Genomic DNA, 25,686 nt, shown 5'->3' on the forward strand with positions numbered 1-25,686 from the left:
AGTACAACAATATTAACTCAGAGATTCGACGCGGGGCGTTGTAACGAGATCTCACTGTTATGAAAAAGCGACATGCTCTCGGCGATTAGCAGCTATACTAAAAATAAATCCAGTTTGCGAAACAAAGGAAATCGGACGATATTGTAAATTTATGCGATATATCCGCTGGAAAACTATTGCGCCAATTGTACATATGTATTTCAATCTGATAGCATGTCTCCTACAGACAACAATAGTAATCCAAATAATTTGCGTCGGGTTGTAAAAAGAAAGAGTCCAGGCATTCCTTTCATCAGTCAATTGTTCCAGCAGAACGTATTAAACAACACACGTTCAAGACATCCATTACAAATGCTGGCGAAACTAAGAAAGCGCATGTATCTGGCAAAAGCAGTCTAGACTTCTTTGGTATGTTTTATTTAAATGAATTAAGCGCAGAAACAATAGCGATCTTTTTCTTTGTATCCCTATGGCGCCGAGAAAATTCGCATAGAATCAGATTCAGGATAGATATTTATGATATAAAAAGAGACAAAAAAAAAGAAAAATGAAAAATATTTAACAAGTCTGATTATGTCAACCCTTTTATTTCCCATTTCCAACATCTCACAAGTCGTCCTTGCTTATCTTTAAGATTGTAGAAATACTTGCTCTCTTACAGATAATTAATTTTATTCTTAGTGCTAATTGAATACATTTTAATGTGGTAAAACTTTACATAATTAAAAGTATCTCAATATAAAACAGACGCTAAATGATACATATCAAATAAATATTCAGTATTAACAAATGGTAAATATTATTTCACATTTATGTACATCTTATTATTATTTATACAATATTAATTTCATAAATTATCATTAAACAATCTTAATAAGTAAATAGATAAAAAGTTAATATCTTATCATTAATAGATATTATATTCTTATTTATTTTATTTGTAAATATCTGATGTAATTTAGATGTTGTAACAATTCATAATAGGATTAATGTAATATATTCAATATCCACTATACGAAAGAAACAATAATAATAGCAATAAAAAGTATAAGTATCACTATCCAATAACCACATGTACGATCTTTGGAATTAATATTACGAACCTGTTGAGTCTTGTTAATCAAAGATTCATCAGTCCTATCCATATGATCAGCCAGATCATCAATTATTTCTATATTACAATACAATTTTAAAAAGTTATTTTTATATTATATCATCTAAATATAATCTTTTTTATACTACTCACCATTTTGGTGATCCACTTCATTACTAATTGTTTGTCCAATTTCTTTTTGGCGAGCTATCACTTTACATAATTCCTCTAAGCCTTTATCTTGTTCTACGAGAAATTAGAATAATGCACAGTGTACTTACTAATATTTCTACAGGAAATTAAAATTATATATATTTATTAATTTCTTCTCTAAGAATTATTATGTACCTATCAATACTCGTTCTTGATGACTCATAAGATCATTAACAGATACTTGAACATTTAATGGCTTGTCATCATCATCGTCAGCAGCCCAAGAAGTTGTGCCTCCATCAGCGAAAGCTGATGAACCTGCCCTTAATAAGCTAGTGCGCGACGACATATAATCATTTGTACGTGGCTCATATAATTTTTGTAATTGAATGTCTTTGCTTTGCAACTGTTCCACTTGCCTCGTCCGACGTTCAGCTTCCTCAAATGTTCTGTCACACAGATGATATATTAAACAACTCATTATTTTAGAATTATTATTTTGAAGTTTAAACTAATGCTACAAAATATATAAACAAATATAAATAGAAAAATACATTGTTTTTAATTTAGAAGCTTCTTCCACTTTGCATTTTAATTGCTGAACTTCCCGTGTGTATTGCTTCATACGCAATCTTATATTGGCTGACAAACTGGCATAAACTTTTGATGTCTTTGGTTCTCCATCACGCATAGTGAGCTGTTCCATAATTTCACGGAACAGTTTCTCACATGCGTCATATTCCGTAAGCCTAATCATGTATAGTCAGGTCTCAATCAATTTCTTTGTAAGTAGTATATTATATAATTAAATTACAATAATTAATAACTATTAATTCAAATAAAAGAGATAATTTCATTGCTTGAACAATAATAGATTGTATGTAAATAAATTATTGGATATGTAAATAAATGTTATAAAATATAATTTATAAATTTACCAAGGATCGATTCCTTCGATATTGACAAGCGCCATTTTGTGTTTGCTAATGCAAATATATCTGTATTATTATTCCAAAGAATATAATCGTATCATAAATGTGTACTTCAACATCATCCTTTATGAAAATCATTAATTCCTTGATAATTGAAACATTTATGATCACATCCTTTTTGGATAATCACAAACTGAAATAGTGATGACAGTTTTTACATCATATGACGATAATACAACAGTTTTATAAATAAAATAAAACAAAACAATACAAACTTGTGTGATTGCTTTGATGTACAGATAACCTGAAAATTATGAACTATTAAATAGCTTTTATTCGACTAACCGATTCGACGTCATGTTGAGGTGGATAAATATCGATATTATTATCGATTGTTGTCGATAGTTTGGCTTGAGTCAGCTATCGATGTTTCTTCTGCCTATCGATGGTTTGCGATTTTTTTCATTATACATCAATCAAAAGATTCTCATTCAAAATTTGAGCTTCAAGTTTTAATGAAAATTGTCTAAAATAACATTCGAAAATACTATATATATATATATATATATAATCATTTCTATATATATAAAATCATTTCTTTGGATACTGAGAATATATGTGAAACTAAATGAATTAAATGCAAAAACATTTCTATATTTTTTTACATTGATTGATCAATTAAATTTTAAAATCCATTTTTATACGTTCAAAACTGACACGTATAGAGAATAAAGTAATATTCAATTTTTTAATTTAGAAATGTGATAGATCGATTTATCTGTACAGTAGACGTTATTAATATTTTTCAATTTTAAATTGGAGATATTTATATCAACAAACGAGAATGGATTGAAATGAATTGAAATGGATTCAGATTTTCAGAAATATTGACACAAATGTTAAAATGAATGCTTTTCAATTCTGAATGCATTTTTATTCATTTATAGGAATTGCATGGAGTATATCTCTATGCCTTTCAATCTAAAAATAATATTAGCTTTTTCTGTACAAAAACATACAATTATGAATATTGTTCAATTCAAAATTTTGAATAGGAAAGTTTTTCAATCCAATTGCATCCAATTGAATCTAATTGAATCTAATTAAATCTAAAAAAAAGTATTCGCTATTTAAAATACGCATTCGGATAGAAAAAATTTTAATCCATTCTCGTGCTGGGATAGAATTTATATTGCTCTAAAATTTATATATTACGATTATTGGATAAAAACACAGAATTTAAGAAAATTTTATTTTACAGCATATATTTCATATCTTTAATTGATTTTTTAAAATATTTTTAATTGACAAATATTTTCGCCTCAGATTCGTGTAATCACAGAATTTCTGTTTCTTTAATTGGTGAATGTAATATCTGCACTCTTGTGGGTGTTCTATTCCCCAAATGATGATATGGGACGATCACTCTCTTATTGTTTATAAAATAGTAATTCAGCTGTTCCATAAATCGTTCGATAAACGTGCAGTTTCTTTTACAGTACCAATTTTTTTTATGTGTTCCATGTGTGTGTGATTCTGTAGCTTCTGACTCATGAACCTGAATATCTGATATCTGCAAAGAGAGCACTGTGAATCAAAGAGAGCACAAAGAATAAAAAAAATTTAAAATTAACAAGTAACAAAAAATTAAATCTTAATATACACGATTTGGATCATTCATGTGTCCCTCTGCGCGTTTCTTTTTTATTTTTTAAAATATTAGATTTAGAAGTATTGAATTTGACTAAATATAACGATCTTTTTTTTTAAATAACAACTTGTAAATATTTTCTAAAGCTACTAATATATATATATATATATATATGTATATATATTAAAAATTACTTAATAATCTTTATATATACTTATAAAGGTAATGAAAATTAATCTGGAGCACAAACGACCAATCGTGTGTAGTGAAAGACCGGAAAATTGTATGCAGAAATCGAAAAAAAAAATAATAATAGAAGCTTAAAAGAATATATATCCCTTCACTTGAGTTCACATTTTCATTCCCGGATAACTGCACATTGGATCTCTCGCTAGTTATACGTTGCATTTTCTCTCTAGCTGTAGTCTTCGGTGTTTCGCTCTTTAATCTCTTTTTAATTGCTTCTTGTGGATCCATAATCATTCGATTTACGATATGGTTTCTTATCGGCGTCGTCGAATCTGTTACAGATGTTGAGACCGAAGAATTTCTCACGTGTGAGTTGGCAACGTTGTTGCTGTTTCTCAATAGACTTTTGAAAACATTTGTTTCCTTTGTTCTGCTCTGAGATCCTCCTGTATTTTTCAGATTTATCATTGAATGTCGGTTGCCACTCGTCGATTTGCTGTTGAGGTTCAATCGCGCGGTTGACTTTTGCACACGTTCGTTTTCCGGAGTCGATGTAAAGTTTGAAATTACGGGAAACGTGAAAAGGGATGGGAAACGATTCGACGCGGATGAATTGTGAGATATATTTTGCAAGTGTCTGGACGAGTTACTCGTAACACGCGGTACTAAATGTCGAAGTTCTGTCTGTAGCTTCTCGATCTCGTCGAGGCGCATCAGGATATCATCGATGTTATCTTCGGCCATCTCAGGATTTTTATAACGCAACGATTACATCTTGAATTTATTATTTTCTTCCTTCATTACATTTTAATTTTTCTGAAAATTATCTTAAAACTGAACGCGCGATTTTCAACCTGAAGATCGTTCATATTTTGACATTTAACGTCGATGCGACATTATTATATAAATCGCATCATCGACATTGACATTATTAATTAATAATTATGCTTCCAGTGGTTAGGAGAGAAATAAATTCTGATAGATAATAAAATTATTTCATGTTAAGAATAAAAATTTTTGTAAAATTACATATGAATCTTTATTATTATTATGCATATAAAATATTATTTATTACTATATTAATAACTAAAGTATTAAATATTATCAAAGTTTATTTCCTTTTCATAATTAGCAGTTTAAAAGTAGCCGATGGATACACATATTGCGGACACAAATAACGAACTAACTTCTAACTCGCATCACTGATTCATTCTGAGAACGCAGAAATTAATATTGATAATATCATCACTGCTAACCCAACTAAATACCAGAATCTTTCGAGAAGAAATCGTCGCATTTAAAAGTGAAAACATAATTCATTCAGCTGTGATGAATAATGACGAATAATAATTTAACAAAGTATGATTAGTAAGAAATTAAGATATTTTTACAACTTTTTTATAAATAAATTGTTATTACTTAGAATATGTTATAAATATTGGATATATACGAAAAGAATAGTTTTACTGAAATATCTAAAAATTTAGCTACATCTTAAAATACTTTCATTAAATCATCAAAATAATTACGAACGCTTAAACATTGATAACAATATAATGCTGCAAAAAGTTTTACATTTTAGTAAGCAGTTTATGTATCTTAACTAATTAATAATTTAAACAACATTAATTATTTTCACCTACATTTATTTGCTGCTATTATAGTTACCTTTTTAGATAATTTAAAATCATTCTTTCCATGAATAAGTATGAAATATACTTTTCTTTAATGCAATCTAATTCATCAAAAAATTAATCCTTAAATTATTCTTCGCTGGTTTTGCTGTTATAATGCCGTTATAAATCTACCTTCTATATTGTGAAACTTATATTCAAAATAATAAGAGCAAATTGACTTGCGACTTATATATTTTTGTTACCGATTAATACTTCACGCATGAAAACATTTTGATGTTCCAGTTTAACACCAGCAGGATTTAATCATTCGACAAAAAAGGGAGAAAATCAAATGAGTGCACGCTACGAGCCGCAAAGAAATTTTAAGAGGGACGATTCGCCAGGCGGCACTGATTTATCCGCTCGTTTATCATTCGCGAAACGTGCACGGGAAGTAAAAGCGGCGAACGAGGTGGCCGTATTTAAAGAGGATTACCCGCGTGACGATAAATCAATCGAAGATGATGAACGGCCAAATAGATCGCGCGTGTCTGAACCGTCGGGAACGTATCGAAAGTCCATTTCGGACGCCGAAAAATCCAGGAAAGAAACCGATGAGAGACCGGGAGATGCAAGAGACACTAGGGACGCGAGAACTTCATGTGTTGCAAATGAGAAGCTGAGGAAGCTTAACGAGAATCGAAACGAGGTCATTAGCGAGACGGGCTTTCGTAGTCCTGCAAATGTTTTTACACCCAAAATTAAGAGAAAAAGAATTTCTAGAGGCGTACAATGCGTTTCAATCGGATATCGTAATCATGTAAGTCGATTTCTTCTCAACTGTTTTAAATTGAAATCGAAAAAACACAATCTGAAACGAAAAGCAAAGAGTAAAAAAGCTTCAGCGAATAAATTTGATGTTGAACCACGAATTGAAGTGAATAAATTGCCATGTGCGACAATAATAAGCGACGAATCTCATAACGTGATGAAAGAAAAAGTAAGTGATACAAATACAAAGAAAGACGAATTTGAGAAGATGAATGAGAAGAAAATAGAAAGAATTACTTATGGAAATGGATTATCCGTACAAATGCAAAATATGCATGACGACGAAAAATCGAAAGATGATTTGAAGAATCGCAAAGTGAAAATAAATTTTCTTGAAAAGTTGCGGCTGCGAAGAGCTTTAATACATAAAAATGATTCGAAAGCGCAACAAAACAAATTACGATATGAATCTCAAAATCATAAAGAAGAAATTGTTAAACTAAGTTGCGAAAATAAAAAAGTAAACTGCGCTCATAAATGCGAAGACAACTCACAAAGTGTAAAAATCGATTGCGAAATGGATTCGAATAATATATGGAAAACCATTATAACTGCTAATGGAGAAAGTAATATAAATAAAATCAAAGAAAGATTGGATTTGTATATTGCCGAATTAAATGGAATAATTGATGATGCTTGTCTGATATTTGGCAATAAGAAAGAAGCAGCAAAGAATTTCTAAAGGCATTAACTCATCAAGTTATTTGTATCGTTTTTGTGGTAAATAAATTAAAATGTGGATAGGATTAATTTTATTAAACTTTATTAATTCTACCTATATTTTAATTCATCAATTAAAAAGAAATATTGTAACTCTAGTTAGTTGTAGAAATATTGCAACTCTATCAATTGAGCTAATTGTTGACTAAATTAAAGTGGCTAACCCTAGTGAAAATTTTTCTCTCAATTTTTCATATAATTTTTTAGAATTTCTATATAATTTTTCAGAATTTCTCTATAATTTTATAACTTTCTCACATTTTTTATACAAATTGGAACATTTCTCAGAAAATCTACATCTTTTCTCAGAATTTTTCATATATGTTAATTATGAAATATCGCTTTTTAAATAAGATTTTTAAGATTTTTTGTAAGTATAATTTCTGATAAAATGTTAAAAAATCTAAAAAATTAAAAAATACTTTTTAAAAATTATGGGATGAGAAATTTCAGGATATTTCAGAATTCGCTTGTATGAAAAATTCTGAGAGAAGATATAAACTTTCTGAATATTTCTGAATATTTCTGAAAAATGTTCCAATTTGTATAAAAATTATGAGAAAAATTTTCAGGGAAAGTTTTAATTAATGCGTTGTCTACAACACATGGAGTAAGAAATTGACCAATCACGATTATTCTTCTCATAATTGTGATTGGCTAATTTCTTACTCTTACTTCTTACTCTGTGTGTAGACACATGCCTGTATCTAAAATAGCAGACGATTATACACACATATCACAAACGTGGCGAGTGAATAAAGTGAATTTTTAACACGGCATTCTTTCTGCGAATATGCGCGTTGTTTTTCGCGAAATTTATGGGAACGAGAAAGAGATAGTTTATTTGAGACCAAACGGTAAGGTATTCGTGATCTACTTGATGATAATCATCCTCTACATATCATAGCAGCTACATCTTAACTCTGCGTTGATTTGTTGATAGTTGACACCTGTTGTCCAGATGATTTTAGCAGAAGTGAAAGAAAATTCGATCTTACCGAATCACAGACCGTTCATTCTCGGATTACGTCTGTCTTCAAACAGATATTTTTGCCGCAAGGATATCCGAACAGTGTGCATCCTGACTACACGGCGTATCAGATATGGGACACGGTGCAGGTTAGCTTAAATCTCCAAATAAACATATTTGACATATGTTTGATTGATACTCTATAATTATGTTATTATAATACAATATTATTATAATACATTATAATAAGATTTTTCTTTTATTTTGCATTGACAAAGTGATTCATGAAGAAAAAAATTAACATTTTACAGGCTTTTGCCAGTACTATAACAGGTACGCTGACGACTCATTCTATAATGAAAGGGATAGGAGTTGGAGAGTCAAATGCTACACCTTTGGCAGCAGCAATAACGTGGATTTTAAAAAGTGGTACTGGGATGATTGGGAGTATAATGTTTGCATGGTGGAATGGGTAAAGAATAGACAACAACAGATATTCTCTAAAAATATTTGTTACGCAATGCTTAACAAACTACTTGTACTTTTGTTAAGTAATGCTAAACAAGATTTTGCTTTTTTCTATTATAGAACTAAATTAGATGGACAATGTAAAAAGTGGAGGCTATTTGCTGATATTTTGGATGATATAGCTAAAGGAATAGAATTACTTGTACCATATTTCTCCTCATATTCTGTTATAATTTTGTGTATTTCGACCACTATGAAGTCCATTGTCGGTGTTGCTGGTGGAGCTACGAGAACAGCATTGATTCATCATCAGGTATAATTATTCATGTATATATTACTTTTTTACTAAGATTACTTTCTTATCATAGGCGATACAAAATAATGTGGCAGATGTCTCTGCAAAAGATGGGAGTCAAGAGACTTGTGTAAATCTAATCGCATCATTCTTTGGAATCTTTATATTATCTTTATTCCACGATGGACAGTATGTATTTAATATACTTATCTGATTGTTATTACAAATTCTTTTAATAATGATGAAGTGATACACATATAGATATGTACTAGAACTGTATCTCTTCCTGGTAGCAGTTCATCTCTATGCAAATTATTCGGCGGTTAAAGCGTTATGTTTAGATACACTCAATGAAGATCGTCTGGCTATAATTGTTAAAAAATACATGATGAACGAGCAGATTCCTGAGCCATGGAAAGTAAATAAGGAAGAATCAGTATTTTTACTTAAAAATCCTAGTAAGATATTAAAATTATTTGATCATTTGTTTTCACTGTATATAAGAAAAAATTTCTAATATTTCTAATAGTTTATTATGGATATTATTTTTAGCCAGAGGCATACATGGTTTTGATATAAAAATTGGTGTATCATTCGCAAATATTTTGAAAAGAAATATAATTTCACTCACAGAAATGGAATTTTTATTAAAATTTTTTGAAAACAGGAAGTATATAATAATGATAGATATTGAAAAAAGGAATATATTTGTAATTCTCAAAAAAGATATACAATCTGTCGAAATATTGGAAGCATATTTTTATGCTTCCATGTGTGCTTTCTATCTTTGTATAGCAAGAAAAATACCAATAGTAAGAAATTAAAGCTATTTTATATTTTTTGTTACTTATGCATATTTTATTGTAATTATACTGTGATATCACACAGGATATGTTATTGAAATCTGAAACATCCGAAATATCATATCCATTGCTGAATACATATGTTCTGCAAAGGATACATACTGTTTCACATTGGGGCATGTCAATAACTTTACAAAGTGTTAGTGCTACAGATGTAACTGTCTCTAATGAGTATAAAACATTCCTTAACAATCTAGAAATACATGGTATGTAATAATTTCATTAAATAAATAATAAATTAAGTACAAATATAAGTACTATTAATAATTCTACTAATAATTCTAGGATGGAAAACGGAAACAAATCTATTAACAATTGGAGCATGGAGACTTTCCATGGATAATAATGGATAATTATTAGACAATTATTTAAATCATATTAGAAATAAATTGTTGAGAGAGAGAGAGAGAGAGAGAGAGAGAGAGAAAAGAACAATTATTCTTATAATTGTTCATTATTCTTTAATATTAAAATAATTTTTCTACTCAATAAATTAAAAAATAAAAATAATATATGAGAATAAAGCCACTTTGAAAAATAGATAAGGAAATAATTTTATTTCCAACAATTTATAAAAATATAACACGCCTGTCATACTGTACAAAATATTATGGTCTTGGACTATGATTCCTCCTCCGTTCTAGGTCCAGTCTGTGATAAATGTTTTACTATATCTACCCAATTCCATCCTCGCTGTCTTTCACCTTTGCCATCTGCTTTGTTCCACTGTCTACGCTTCTGGGCTTTACTTAATTGTTCCTTCTTCGGTTTCTTTATCGTTTCCTCGACCTTAGAAGTATTAAGATATCACTTTGCTTGCAATAATTTTTAGTAACAATAAATTATATAATAGAATGAATATACCTGTTGGTTCTCTTCTGTAATTTTCAGCTTACTAGTATGTGAATTTATATTGGCAATTGAGTCGGGTTGCGTGCACACTAAGTCTGCATAATGTTCTTGGACAGATTGAAATAACGTATATGTCATAGCGCTACCTAACCACTGCTCAGCCTCTGCCTCTAAATGATTCATCACCTTGTCCTTGACCTCTTGCAAACTACATTCCAATTATTCATCAAAGTAATCAAATGAGCAAAAATAATTGAATGGTTGCTTGGCTGCACTTACATATGTTTGTTATAAAATGTATTCATATTGATAGTTGGTTTCTCTGTAGGATATGTTGCGCCCCATGAAATTTCCAGTAGAAATGACTTCATATCATTATCTTCTCCGTACTACATAAAAAATCACTAATATAAATAATTTATTTCAATTCCAAAACATTTGCCTGACATGCAAATAAGAAACACTTATGAAGTAGTGCAGTATAGCAAACTACTTTTTAATTCCATTTTATGATTAAAAGAGTGTTAATTTTTTCTTCTTTTATAATTATATAATTGAAATGGAACAAACATTATATATTTGAATGAGTCTTTGAAGAGATACAAAGAAAAAACTTTGAATAATACTTAAGCTATGAAGTACTTTTGTGTCAAAATAAATTATTTAATACAAATATTCTTTGTATTGTATATTACAATTTACGAATTATTTCATAAAAGTGCTCAATTCTGACAAAGTTACAAAAGAAAAGCTATAAAATAAAAAATATTCTTGCACCTTATATTGAAATATTGTGGGTGTCAGCTGTTTAAAAGCCGGATCGCCGTCGTATATCGAGAGTAATACTTCTCGTTCCTCCTCCTGAAGCTCAGCATCGCTCATCTCCTTTTTCTAGACTAGATTCCGAACGATCGTATCACGCTCAAGTGTCACTGCGTGAATTTTTAGGTTAGAAAATTATTACATTCTTCACAACTATAGACGTAATAAGTACTAATTACGTCCAATTGTCTACGTTTGAATAAACAATGAAACTTTTGATCAAATTATACATACATATATACTAAAAAGAGATAAAGATGCCACCTCTCTTTGTCATGACACTAGCGCCAGCCAATATTGGGAAATCGTAGGACGAATGAATTACATCCCACAGAACAGAGCATGCGTAAATTCACATAATCGACCACGTGACTGATCTCGATATAAATTATATGTGTATATTTTTTATTTTCTCATATTGCTAATAAATTTAAAATACATTAAATATTATATGTTGAATATATAATATTATAATGATATATAATATTATAATTATTATAATCTATATCTATGAATATATATAAAATTTTTAGAGACAATAATAAATTTTATTATATAAACAGTAATTTTGTTTTCTTACAGGGTAGCTATTGGGTTGTCCGGAAAGTTCGTGCCGAATGTTGAAGGAAAATTGAAACGCAGAAAATTTAAATTTTAGTATATATTTATTAAATTATATAGGTTAGTCGGCACGAACTTTCCGGACAACCCAATACTAACAAAGTAGTTAGTAGATACCCTGCTAGTAGTAAAAGATTCTCTAAAAGATTTTAGAGATTCCTCATTCAAATTCAAGACAAAAATTTCATATGACCATATATTCGAAATGGACTTAGAATGTGAAATTAGGATGTGAAATTTCCTAAAACGAAGAAAAAAATTTTTTTTTTTTTTAAATTTTTTAGAATTATTTATAATATAGCCACCATAATATGTATATATATTATAGATTATATTATAGATTCAAATATATTTATTAGTTTTGAAGTGTTATTTCACCCTTCAAAACTCAAAAATTGAATCAATATAAAAACAAGTTTTATGAATTTTTAATTTGAATTTGTTTAACAAGGATTGAATCGGTCTCGGACAGTTTCCTTGCATTAAAATATTATATTTATTGATACATAATTTTATTTCAGAAGTTTAAAGTGTGCGAGATATTTACTCCAGTTGTCATAATTAAAAGGCATTCCATCCATATTTCTAAATAATTAACAGAAAAGATGTCATGAATATTTTTATAAAATTATTCAAAAATTATTCTAATATAATAAAATAATTGGAGCTTATATCCAGTATTTTTAGATATTCAATTGCCTTTTTTAAAAATGAATAAATAAATATATATATAATAAAATATGACTGACTGTGCATTGACTCTATAATATATCGCGACTTATATAATATTACATATTATTTTTGATGAGAAATAATGTTTTGTACTATCACATCACTTGTACTATCATAACATTGAGAAATAAGAAGAAAAAGAAATTTTAGGTGGAAAAAGAATATCTAGAAAAATTGCGGGAAGTTACCTTAGAATTTTGTTATAATGTTATGACGTTTATCTCGTCATTTTCGAAGAAAAAAAAGAATCAGTTCATCAATTTTTTGTACTCGTCTGCACTCTTTTCCCAGGGATATAACGCTTAAAGAAATGAATCGATTCCTAACTTAATATAATTGGATACGGAAAATACGAATACACATTTCGTGCAAAAGAGCAATTTGCGATATCTTTTTTTCTTCGCTGAGGAAATGATAGAAATTTCTCGTACAAGATGGGGAGGTGGAGAGGGAGGAGATAATTTGTCGTTTATATTTTTCTGTATCTCAAATATTTTTTCAGTTATCGTCGAATCATCAGAATAGATTTAGGAGTTCTCTCTCTGATTTTCTCTCTCTCTCTCTCTCTCTCTCTCTCTCTCTCTTTCGCTCTATAAATCAACATTATAGAGTGAATCGTTTGATGTTGTACGGACTGTGGCCTTATTAGAGCTGAACGATGAACACCTGGATTAAGCGAGTGTTCACAATTCTTATTATTTTGTCTTTATTCTCTCAGATAAATACTAAAGTAAATCTAATCAATTTTATTTCCATTTTTCATTATATAATAGGTATATTTACTATGCATTATAAAATTTCTATGTCATTATAGAATTAATTTCTTTCTTTCTTGATGACATTGACAATGAGAAATGTAAAAATGTTTCTCAGTATTCTCATATTTCCAAGACAATCTTTAAATAAAATTTATTCAAATAAAATGTATCTATATATACATCTTTACTTAAACGTAAAGCTTAATTTATATTATTAGATTATTAATTAAAATAGATTAATTAAAATTAGAAATTAAAATAAAAATTAAATAGGTCTTTATTTTCTATAATGACTTTACAAGATAAAAGACAGTTTCGAAAGATATCTTTTTAAGCAGTTAAAATTTTTCAGACAGAATTAACGACAGATTTTAAATTTAATTGTTTATCTATTATCAGTCCTATTATTGGCGCAATAGTACAATTTTTGAATCGTATAATAATCAACGATAATAAAGTAAGAAATATATAGTAATTTCTGTATACTTGGTCAAAATGCATAATACTAAAAAAAATTGTTTTTGTAATAAATTTTTTCTAATTTTTTGCTGAGTCCAAAATTAGAAATTAGTGATCATATTTAAAAGAAGAAATATTTTTGAATGTTAATAAAAATATGAAACATTTTTTAATATTTATATAAATGTAAAGATTAAAAAGAATAGCGTTCCGCACATATATGTATTCAATATGACCTAAATATATATTTCCCTTTTTTACAGAAAAATTTAAAACAAAGTAATCCAATATTACTTTTGTAAAATATATATAAGTTTATTAACATATTGACATGTTTATTTGACATATAAGAATACACAAAAAATTATTTTCCAAACAATGATTATCTATTTATCTATTTATTTATTTTTATATTTATTTTTACATTTATTTCTACAATATTTAGTAGATAAATTAGAATCCATAGAATTATTAGAATAACGAAAGTAAATGTTAAAATCGATATGCACACTCAGTGTGTCTATAAATTGATTATATTGATTCTACCTTACAAGGAATTTTCTCTTTATAAACGAAAGATATATTGTGACACAGATATAAACTAAATATGATAGTGTTGTAAAATATGACTCAGAGACTACAATGACATGAACTTTTAAAATTAATAATCATCTTTTTGTAATTATAAGAAATTACTTACCTACAAAATATTATACGACCATGACATTCTGCAATTTGCTTTATTGACAATAACAGAATGAACAAATTAAACAATAAATTGGACGCAATCGAGTTAGACGATCAACTTGCACAAATTACTGCTATTTGTTGAATTAATCGTGTAATTACAAATAACGAATAGAGCGTTTTGAGTACAGGCCTATATATTGTTCCAAGTAACACAGCAGCGCTTACAAAGTGCTAAAAAAACAATTATATACTGTTTTTTAGCGCTTTATTAATGCTTTGTAAGCACTGTGTGTTACTTGGAGTGTTTTATTATTTAATATTTTTATTATAAAGTATTTTATTGCGAAATATTCCTTCTCGATGTCATCGCTTATTCGTGTGGAGAAATGATTGTTGATTTATTTTATAGTGGATCTACAAAAAAATGGTTATTAATTTTAGTACATGTTATTATAGCTCTAATTCATATTTTACAACATTATATTTAGTTTATATCTTTGTTACAACGTTTCGTATTTGCAAAGAAAAAATTCCTTGTAAGATAAAATCAATATAACTTGATTAATTTTAATTGATTTTACGTCTTTCAGTTTATCTCTTTGTAGGCATAACATGTACATGCTTACCACATTCATTCCCCAAATTCTCGATGTATTCTTACCGTTGGATGAGTCATGTTCGCGCGAGCATCTGTTTCATATAGAATTCTTCATCGATCAAGAAAAATATTTTTATACTATTCGACTTATAATGTATTTCGGTACATGTGTTTTGTACACATTTGGAGTGGTCATTGCCAACGGATCCACATTCGTCGTTTACATGCAGCATGCTAATGGAATGTTTACCATACTAGGGTACTGCCTAATTTAAATGTTTTTACATTATGCTTTTAGCATTTCTTAACGTGAATTTTATATATTTCTTAGTCAATTTTTTAGATATAATTTATTTTTATACACGTTTAATATATAATATATATATATGTATAATATAATAAATATTACCTATATATTATACATATCTAATATATATATATATATATATATATATATATAATAAATATATAATTTATGATACTTAGCTTCTAGTTCTGGATTTTTAATCATAAGGAGTATCTATACATGTGCACGCTTGTGTGATTGTTTTTTCATTCATTCAAAGATTTTTAGCTTGGTTCTCCGCCTCTTACTTTACCAACCCGCGCATACAGTCTAATTGCCAATTGATATCTATCAAGCTGAAAATCTGACGAAATGTGCAGATTTCGCCGAGCTTTGATTTGAAGATATCCAGCCTGGCAATGTAAAGTTTATAGTTAACGTCGCATCAATGGCAATGCGTGGCAAGATAAATATTTGTTAAATTGCTAGTCAATTTAATTCGTGATATTACTGCGATAGTTTAATAGAGTTAGCCTTTTCAAGACCGAAAAATCATTTCGGCGCGTGTTTCTGGGAACTATATACATAGTATATAAATTCACACAAGAATCATACAAGCATTTAAGATCCAGCTAGACCGTTTAAGGCTTTGATTTCTAGTTTTTTATATAATAAAATGGTTTGTCGAATCACGTATGTACAAGTGTAGGGCAACAAGTATGTATGTATGTATGCAATTTTATATATTACAGATGATGAATTTCTTCTGCAGAACAGTATTGAATTCATTTTGTTCTGATCACTCATCATCAGATAATAATTGTTTAGTTTCAGCAACTTCCCGATTTATCCTGTATATATGAATGCAGCATACATGTGAATACACTTTTGACTACACGAACATAGAATGATAAATTTTAAAGTTTCTTTCAGGTACGTTCTAGGCCGAGTAAATATATGATACCGCAAGTATCAATCTTTTTAGCGATGTATTATTAATTTGCGAACTTTTTTTATAATCTAAGATTTGTGGACATTGTTCAATCATATTATAGTTTTTCGTTGAATTGTTATCTGTAATGATTGTAATAGGCTTCACTATAGTACAAGTGAGTGTTCCTCATCGAATATCTGAATTAATTAATGTTTACTCGAGTGAAATTAATAAATAAGATTAAGCCGCGATGAGAATTTCAATTTCAAACAATTAGCACAGCTATTACTATTTAGATAATTAAATTCTCCGAATCGTTGGACCGGTCAGCTAGATCCTTTGCTTATACTAATGGACAAATGATTTACATGTTTATGTACAGTTATATGGAGTCAGCAATTAATTAACAAGAGCACATAGCTATGCATGAAAATGTAAGTTAGAACACACATATACATACACACACGCACGCACACACGTACACGCACGCACACGCACGCACACGCACGCACACACGCACACGCACGCACACACGTACACGCACGCACACGCACGCACGCACGTACGCACGCACGCACACACAGGCACACACACACACACACACACACACACATCTTTATTTCTACAATTGCAATAGATCGATAATAAAATTATATTATTGCACGTTTCTTTTAGCGACAAAAAATTCCCCGGATGTATGTAACTTGTATTTCAGAATATTTATACAAATGCGTAATTTAATTGTGTAATAATAAACATACAAGAACAAATATAAATAATCAGGTTATTGTTACATCGAAAGGAAGATATTAATTACTTATAATAAATTTTTACTGCATTAAAGAGATGTGTTTTAACATAAACGATATTGAGTAAATATATTTTAATATACTTATTATTAGATGCGCTAAACCATCACTGGAGAATAAGAAATATAATTAAATAAAACAGAAAAATTTACTTTTAAGAAAAGATTTTTCGGTAAATTTCAATTATATTTATTTATTATTATAGTAAGTTTGTAACGCTACTTCAATTATATTATGAGACGTTGAAGAAATCGATTAGCATGTAAGAATCATTCAAGTATCATTATCTCTCTTATCTAATAATAGAGAATATTTCTAAACAATATGCTAAATCAAAATATATCAGCTATTGATGATTGTGAGCAAATATGATTGTATAACAATGCACTGCTACCGGATACATGTACTGATTGAATCTCACGCAATTATATTTGAGATTGACGTAAACTTATTTGACATAAACTTATCATATTCCATACGAAAGAGAAGTTTTGATGCAATTGATATAGCTATAGACTATAGAGGATTCAGTCATATTCAGCACATATCCTTCTCCATCATAGTATAATATGCATGAAAACTAAGAAAAATGATATGCTTGGTTAGATTTTTGAATCATGTGTTTAATCATATATTTAAAATAAAAAGATTTTCTTCTCGCAATAATTATATTTTTTTACGGGAGAGTTACACATTTTTTTTACATCTCAACTCTTTCATATAGTATCACGTTTTCGCTGTGAGATGACGCCACTTGTACAATGGTTCAGCAAATGAACCATCTGTTTTAATAATGTCCATTTCTACCGATGTAGATTAACTTTTTCAATTTAACTTCATTTTTTATCTTTTCCTAGTTTTTAAGAATTAAAAAGAAATAACGAGCAGTTTATTAAACTCAGATTAAAGTTAATTTACATTGATAGAAATGGACATAAATTTTTAGAGTTTTGTATTATTAAATGCATTATCGAACATAATGTGCTATTAATTTTAATGCATTTCCAAACAGCAAATCTTCTTTTACGAGCGAAACATAAAAGGCAAAAATTTTCCCGTAATTTTAACTTGTTATTTTTCGATGAATCATCGTCATTTTTAAAAGAAGACGAAGAGATAAGAAAATTTAATACTAGACACTCTTCATATTTTTATCGTATCATTTATTTAGAATTTTATGAATGACAAATCAATTATTATAACAAATAATGCTGAATAATATTTAAATGTAATATTTAAATTATTGATAATCATTTTGTTGCGATCCTAATTCAAGTAGCATACAGCGTATGCTCTACAAAGTGTTAACAAAGTGCTAAGAAAGCGCATATAAATGCTTTACAGGTTCTGTTGTGCTACAATTGGGACAAAATTTTCACCAATCTTAGATGAAAAATGTTTGGAGAGAAGCAATACTAAAATAAAAATGGTTCTTGGTTCCGAAACGATTTTTCCTACGATACATAAATTGAAGAAGATATAGAATAAATTATTCTCAGCGGAATTTAATCACGCGAGTTAAGTAGCGAACCTTCATTCTTGGAGTTAGCATTAAAACGGAAATATATGATCACTTTTCGTATTTCCGATGTCCGGTCATAGTGCATCGGCACATCGAGCAAACGGCTTCTCTCTGCTTGGCCGTACGCCATCACGGTAAATATCACCATATCATAATGCGACTCGGCGAAATGAAGCGAAAAGCGGATAGTGAGAGAACAGAACTACGATGAGCGAGGCAGTGGCGGAAAATGGGAAGTGCATAACGCCGCGGATTAATGCGAGCTTCCGTTCGACGAGTTCGCATTTCGTCCAAAATTTCATTTTCTTCCACATAGACAGTGAGGTTGCTAATCATGTCGTATTCTATTCTCTCACTTTTCTCATCTTCATTTATTCAATGATTTAACATATTTTTAATTTTTTAAGGATTGGGGCTTTCTAACAAAATAATTTTACTTCAGATTTGAATGAAATATTATCCCCATAAATCAAGTTTCATAAAGCGTATAGTTTAAACAAAATAAAAGGCAGTAACCTTATAATTCATATAATATATTGTTGAATTATTTTAATGCATGCAACAAGCTCAAAAGCCGCTTGTCACATTCCAGGTCCACAAAGCAAATGAGATAGTCGCTTCTAATCTATCAAAGAATTAGTCAATTAATTTAACATCTTTAATATGTCCGCGATCATAGAAGGGTGCACTCGATTTTCGGCAATAGGCATAATTTTATATTCTGATTGTAAATTCTTAAAACGAATGAGGTATATTGCCTGCTACGTAATTTAGACTCACATATATAATCAGCTGGGAAAATCAGCTGAAACGATAATCTTGAGATGGGATATAGTTTAATAGATGGATCTCGAAAGTCAATTTGATATTCGTGACTACACATATCTGATCACGATTCGCATAAAGAACTCGGATGATGTTTCTCTTGAGACACGATTCGAATTACGTTTCTCGTGGCTCAATTCTTACGAGAAAATCACATGTAAATCTTAATAGTTTTTGAATTTTGTATCATTTGAAGGTTAAAGCTGACCTGTGCTATATTCTTTAAGTTCCAATTATTTTTTGATATTGATTTTTTGATAAAGAGATATTTTAGAAGAAAAGAATAATTTATTCAGTACAATCTATCTTTTATTTTTCATTAAAATATTTTCTTTTTATGATTTATTCTACGGTAATTAGCATATTAATAATTTAATTATAATCCGCTTTTGCTTAATATATCTATATCATAATAATTACAAAATATTAATATTGTATATATTAATATAATCTTTTATTCGTATTTTCCGTTATATTATATAATTTCATAAAATTAACTAAAAGTGAGTTATTCTTGGTTTATTTTATGTAATAAAGAAAAATTTGTAAATAGTTGTAATTATTAAATATAGGTATCGTTATAAATGAACATGACACAATAGGACGCATGAGACAGTTTATAAAGAGCTGCACTTTGTATTCGCAATTGTTTGATAATTGAAATCACTTTGACGATTCAAATACTAAATAGCTATTTGCGAAGTACCACGAAATATTTACTGAGTGCCGCAATTTCGTGGTGTCCATTTTGAATAAAGACATGTATATTCTGTAGATAAAAAATAAGTGAAATTAATGTTAACAATTAATAATATATCCAGAGACGATTATTCTGCTTGAGAAATTTATATTAAATGTAATTTTATGTATTTAAACTACATTGGAATTTATGCTTTCTGATTAAAGATTCATTATAAATACAGAGAAATTGCATTTATCGAAGCATTCGATTGTTTTCCAATTCACAATGATGTTTTTTATCATTAATTGTTTTAATTTAATTATTTGCAACTGTATTACGAAGCACAAAACTGTATGATATTACACATATACATACAAGTATATGTGTATTATATTATTGAAACATTATAATTCATATAATATATTGTTGAATTATTTTAATGCATGCAACAAGCTCAAAAGCCGCTTGTCACATTCCAGGTCCACAAAGCAAATGCGGTCCTAATGAAATGCACGAGTAATTACGAGGTAATTAATAATTATGTCGGCTGGCTGTCAATATTTATGAACATGCGTGCGTTCCAGAAGTTTATTATATCCCAGCTGACGCGTTTTCTCTCGCAGCACTATTTTGACGGGCGGAACAATACTGACGTCATTGTGGTATCAAAATGTCTATTAAATCCGCTACACTAGAAATCCATTATGGAAAACTGGTATGGTAAACGCTTAATGGCAAATTTAATATGTCACCTATTCTCTTCTATCGTCATTTCCGTCATTTCTGCTGTCTTCTCTTCCTTCATTGTTATAACATTATATTTAATAAATATATATCTTTTCAATATAGTATATTTAATACCATGTATCTCAATTTTAACTGATTAGAATCGCGCGCGCGCGCTGTCGAAAAAATTATATTATAATTTTTATACTAAAAATTTGCATGAACGTGTTATCTTATTTTTATCCTCATTTTCAATCTCACGAATATTCTTTCCAATTTAATTTTACTCGATTAAGGATATTAATTGAGTATTCCGTAAAATGTATGTCTCGCATCGATGAAATTTCGAGGCGATCTTAATGACTGCTGTACATCTCATTTTCGATTCCAATCTCGCGAGCGTTCCACCTTGTTCGATCTACTTCCGCATAAAAAACAACGGGATCACCGTTTCCCGATCGACCGATCAACTGGCGTGTAACACCGATCATCATCAAGGCGACTCCGGTTTTCTTCGGCGTTTATCGTGCGGCGTGTACCAGCTTTCGTTCGAGCTGGTCCGCGTAAAGGACGGTCTGCAGGCGCCGTATCGTCGCGAGCGCATCGATCAGAAAGGAATATCGTCGGTGTGCTGCCGGTGATTCAGAGTAGCACCACTTCCCCGACGACTATCGGGCTTTTTAAAGCTTGCCACACACCGACGACTTATTATACGAACGAACGAACGAGCGAGATAAACGGGATATTACATAAGTGATTCTCATCGAACATTTGTATTCATAATGAGAATTCGAATATTCGGATATTTGAATCCACCTAAATTTCGCGAGACTCTCAATGGCACAGGAAGAATTGTTAGTTTATAAGTTTATATCTTCGTTCTTTACTTACTAAAAAAATGTAATTTTGGTTTATTAAAAGTTGTCCATGTATATCTGTGCTCGTTTTTCATTTTCTTTTGAACAATTTAATGCGTGATAAGTTGTAAAATTAATATTTAGAAATCTTACCTCTAGTTTCGTGATTTAAAAAGTTATGGAGACTCAGTCAAATCTCAATTAATTTTAATTCATGTTTATGGGGACAGTCTGTATTAAAAGGTACCATCGAGTCTCTGCGCGTCAAACGAAATTTTCTCAAAGAGTTTTCGTGTACCTATTTAGCATTACGAAGCGTAGTTAATCCACTTGGAGTTATGCGATTTAAACGACTTAAAGTGTTGAACATTCGTAGCTTGTTTAGGTCTTACTTCGTAATGTTTTATTAACTGTATTTTAGTGGGGCGACCGAGCCGCGACCTAATTCGTGAAAGCTTAAATACGATTTTCTTTTGTCACGGGCGAGCACTTTTGACCTTCTTTCACTGTAATTTGAAATTCCTTTGAAGTTCATCGTCTTTGAGATCGTGTACGCAATGAAGCAACTGATGTGTCCCGGTGTGTGATATCCTTAATCTTTACTATCCCGCAGCGTCACATGGCACTGTTAAACCTTGCCATATTTCGTCATGATAAATTCTCTAAATGGGGTCAGGTAGATATTAGAGGTGTATAATTTAGACATACTGTACTCTCCACCCTTCGCTATATTATATATTCATATCGTACATATTGAAGAAGATATAAGAAAATTGCAGAATTTTCAATTTCTATATATCCTATATTTGTAATGACATTTGATGACATTTAAATGGAATATTTTTTTAAATCACTCTTATTTAAAAATTTAACTATTATTAAAAAGATATTTTGCATTAATAATTGCTGAAATTAAGTTTATCTTAAATGAATTAATTTTCTTGTAGACCAACCAATAAATAACCAATAGAAAAAGAGAAATTTGTAGAAATTTTTGTATTGATTACTTGCAAGAAATTAACTCGTTTAAAATAAATTTAGAATTAAAATTTAAATTAAATTTTTGACAATTATTAACACGAGGTATCTTTAATTAAACTTTTAGGCAAGATTAATATAATTTTCAACGGTAATTTTATTAATCAGTTAAAATTGTAGGAACTTTTAATTTTAAAAGAAAGACAAAGCGCTTTTAGTCTTTTTGATCTGTATAATCTGTATAATCTAAAAATATAGATATAAATAATATAACGGATGTACATAACAAACGGTATAAATATTATTTTTGGAGAACATGAAAAAGTAAATAATCGTAACAAATTTTCTCTAAAAAGAATTACGTAGCAATATAAGTATTTATTAAAAATAAACTTGGCATCATAAAAATGACCGTCGAATAAAAAGACTTCACCGATAAATCTTCCTTTCTTCTCATGACTCGTACAGACATTTAGAAATGGAACATTGCGACATCTCCGAGAACTCCGCGAGATTTTCAGTTTTCCCCTGTGAAAGGGGAAGTCTTGGGAGACCGCGTAGATCGTAGCGATCGCTACTTTCGCGGTACTCGCGGTGGCCTTAACCCTTTCCGACTCGAGGTAACTCATGAAACATGGATCTAGAGTCGCCCTCGAAGAAGTTGTACGAAAGAAGCCGACCGCCTGCTGCGTTGTCGTCGGCGATCATCACCGACGACGGGATTCCCCGTGCCTCTCCACCTGTTATCCGATGTCGTGTCGCGGCAAGAAATCGTTTCCTGGCGCTGGTGGATTCACGGAAATTAACGCACTTGCAAGTGCGTGCTCTGCCAAAGAAAAACATTCGCGCTAGCCAAAGAAAACGCTACATTGCATCAATTTTGACACAACAACAACAATTGTTAATTTTATATATTTAAAAACATGTATAATATTATTAACAGTGACAATAACTTAATAATTTTAAATATTTTTAATACATAAGTAATAATAAAAATATTAATTATTGTGAGAATTTTAAAATTTATTTAAATTTTTTCGATGACGAGTCTCTACTCTTAAATGAGTCAGCTATTTCTTCAATGTATTTGCAATTGTGTGTGCCGCAATGCATATTTCATGATACAAATAAAATTTTCTTTTTATGCATATTTTGCATCTCACACATATAATTCGCCTTATAATGTAATTTAATATTGGTTAGAATACGAAAACATATTAAAATATAAAATCTTTTGATTCATATGATAATTATATACATACATTAATATTAATTATCAATATATGATGGTCGTAATCTACTTCTATAAGAGGGTACACTATCGTAATATATATAATATATGATAGAGACATCGCATTTGCTACTATTAGCGCGCAAAAGAGTAATTTTTAGTACAACTTTATTATATCTTTTGCTTTTAATTCACTGATAAAATTATGAATTTAATTGATTTACTTCTATAAGAGAGTACATTATTGTAATATATTATATAATATATAATAGATATCGCATTTGCTATATTATTAACGCGTAAAAGAATAATTTTTAGTACGATTTCATTATATCTTTTGCTTTTAATTAACTGATAAAATTGAGTTTAATTGATTATCTTAAATAAGCTTGAAAATCATCTGCAGTGTTTTTATCGCTCCAACGATAAAAAAAATTTAAATATTGTAAAACGGATATTATTTTCTTTCTTTTTTGATAACTATTCTTCACAAAATTTTAAATGTGCAATAGAAAATCCATAATAAAACAGCGTTATAATAAAATCTTAATTATTTTTAGAAATACTCTTTTTCTAGAAATGTCGTATTTTTAATAATAATTTGTTACTTTTTTTAACGTGTTTATTCTGCTTAATATTTATTTGATTTTTATTTACTTTTTTAAGGAAATTGTGAACAAGTCCATAATATTCTCAAATGTCAATAAATCGAAAAACAATAAATATACAATATATTGTTAATATAATAATGATTTTAATTAGAGTGTAAGATATCGCAGTGTTTTTCCCTTCACATCGATTTCTATTTGATGTGCAATTTCTTCAGCAATCATCCCTTTTATTTAATTTCAGCACAAAACCTCCGGAAGCGACTTGCGTTATGTAACACTTTCGCATTTTTCACGCGTTGACATAGAGAATAAAACAGAATGTTATTCAAAAGCGCATAAAATCATTGGGTTGACTTCCAACTATTGCGAGAAGTATGGGAAGTTTCCAATCGAGAATTGGAAACCCAGAACCCCGTTCCATCGTGGAGCACTGTTCTCTCTCGAAGTTCTTCATCGAGTCAATGAATTCTCGTTCGGCGCCGCATGCATGGATCAATGGACACCTACTTCGGCGGAAGACTACGAGATTGCGAAAGTTATTCGTATCTTTGACATTTCGAAAACAACGACCCGGAACATCGAACGGAACCAATTACAGAAAGTCTGCATTTCTTATTTGATCGACAAGAATCGATTTCCGAAGTTTTTTAACAACCGAGAATTTAAATCTAATAAATTTTTATAAAATACTAATTTTCTTAAATTTAATTTGCGTTAAGAAATGATGAGATGTAATTATGAGTAAATGAGAGAGAGAGAGAGAGAGAGAGAGAGAGAGAGAGAGAGAGAGAGAGAGAGAAGAAGAAGAAGAAGAAGAGAATATATATATATATATATATATATATAATAAAAGAAATAAATAATAAATAAATAACTACAATAATAAATAAAATAAATAATTATTATTATTAT

The 25,686-nt window shown here is 29.4% G+C and overlaps 5 protein-coding genes across 5 annotated transcripts in view; 2 read left to right on the top strand and 3 right to left on the bottom strand.

Annotated features, from left to right (window-relative positions):
• Window positions 1–1,010: 1,010 nt before the first annotated feature.
• LOC105620673 (syntaxin-8) lies at window positions 1,011–2,219 on the bottom strand. The gene is made up of 5 exons (XM_012202162.1): window positions 2,185–2,219; window positions 1,801–1,995; window positions 1,442–1,695; window positions 1,247–1,339; window positions 1,011–1,171 (listed from the first exon to the last, which is right to left on the bottom strand). The coding sequence occupies exons 1-5, from the start codon at window positions 2,217–2,219 to the stop codon at window positions 1,011–1,013; spliced, it is 738 nt and encodes a 245-aa protein (XP_012057552.1).
• A 1,295-nt stretch (window positions 2,220–3,514) lies between these two features.
• On the bottom strand, window positions 3,515–4,762 carry LOC105620737. Its single transcript, XM_012202228.1, has 2 exons — window positions 4,174–4,762; window positions 3,515–3,765 (listed from the first exon to the last, which is right to left on the bottom strand). The coding sequence occupies exons 1-2, from the start codon at window positions 4,760–4,762 to the stop codon at window positions 3,515–3,517; spliced, it is 840 nt and encodes a 279-aa protein (XP_012057618.1).
• Window positions 4,763–7,978: 3,216 nt separating this feature from the next.
• LOC105620674 (RUS1 family protein C16orf58 homolog) lies at window positions 7,979–10,134 on the top strand. The gene is made up of 9 exons (XM_012202163.1): window positions 7,979–8,042; window positions 8,129–8,304; window positions 8,467–8,627; window positions 8,744–8,936; window positions 8,992–9,107; window positions 9,180–9,376; window positions 9,471–9,730; window positions 9,807–9,987; window positions 10,067–10,134. The coding sequence occupies exons 1-9, from the start codon at window positions 7,979–7,981 to the stop codon at window positions 10,132–10,134; spliced, it is 1,416 nt and encodes a 471-aa protein (XP_012057553.1).
• Window positions 10,135–10,367: 233 nt separating this feature from the next.
• LOC105620675 (RWD domain-containing protein 4) lies at window positions 10,368–11,515 on the bottom strand. Its single transcript, XM_012202165.1, has 4 exons — window positions 11,411–11,515; window positions 10,913–11,022; window positions 10,646–10,841; window positions 10,368–10,570 (listed from the first exon to the last, which is right to left on the bottom strand). Exons 1-4 carry the CDS (start codon window positions 11,513–11,515, stop codon window positions 10,403–10,405), a joined length of 579 nt encoding a protein of 192 aa, XP_012057555.1. The 3' UTR covers window positions 10,368–10,402.
• Window positions 11,516–23,566: 12,051 nt separating this feature from the next.
• LOC105620739 overlaps window positions 23,567–25,686 on the top strand; it is a 43,005-nt gene continuing 40,885 nt past the window's right edge. The window contains exon 1 of the mRNA XM_012202230.1: window positions 23,567–23,749. Coding sequence (XP_012057620.1) covers window positions 23,567–23,749 — 183 coding nt within the window. The remainder of the gene's footprint in view (window positions 23,750–25,686) is intronic.

Source organism: Atta cephalotes, assembly GCF_000143395.1.
Source record: "Atta cephalotes unplaced genomic scaffold scaffold00028, whole genome shotgun sequence".
In the NCBI taxonomy this organism is placed as follows: Eukaryota; Metazoa; Arthropoda; class Insecta; order Hymenoptera; family Formicidae; genus Atta; species Atta cephalotes.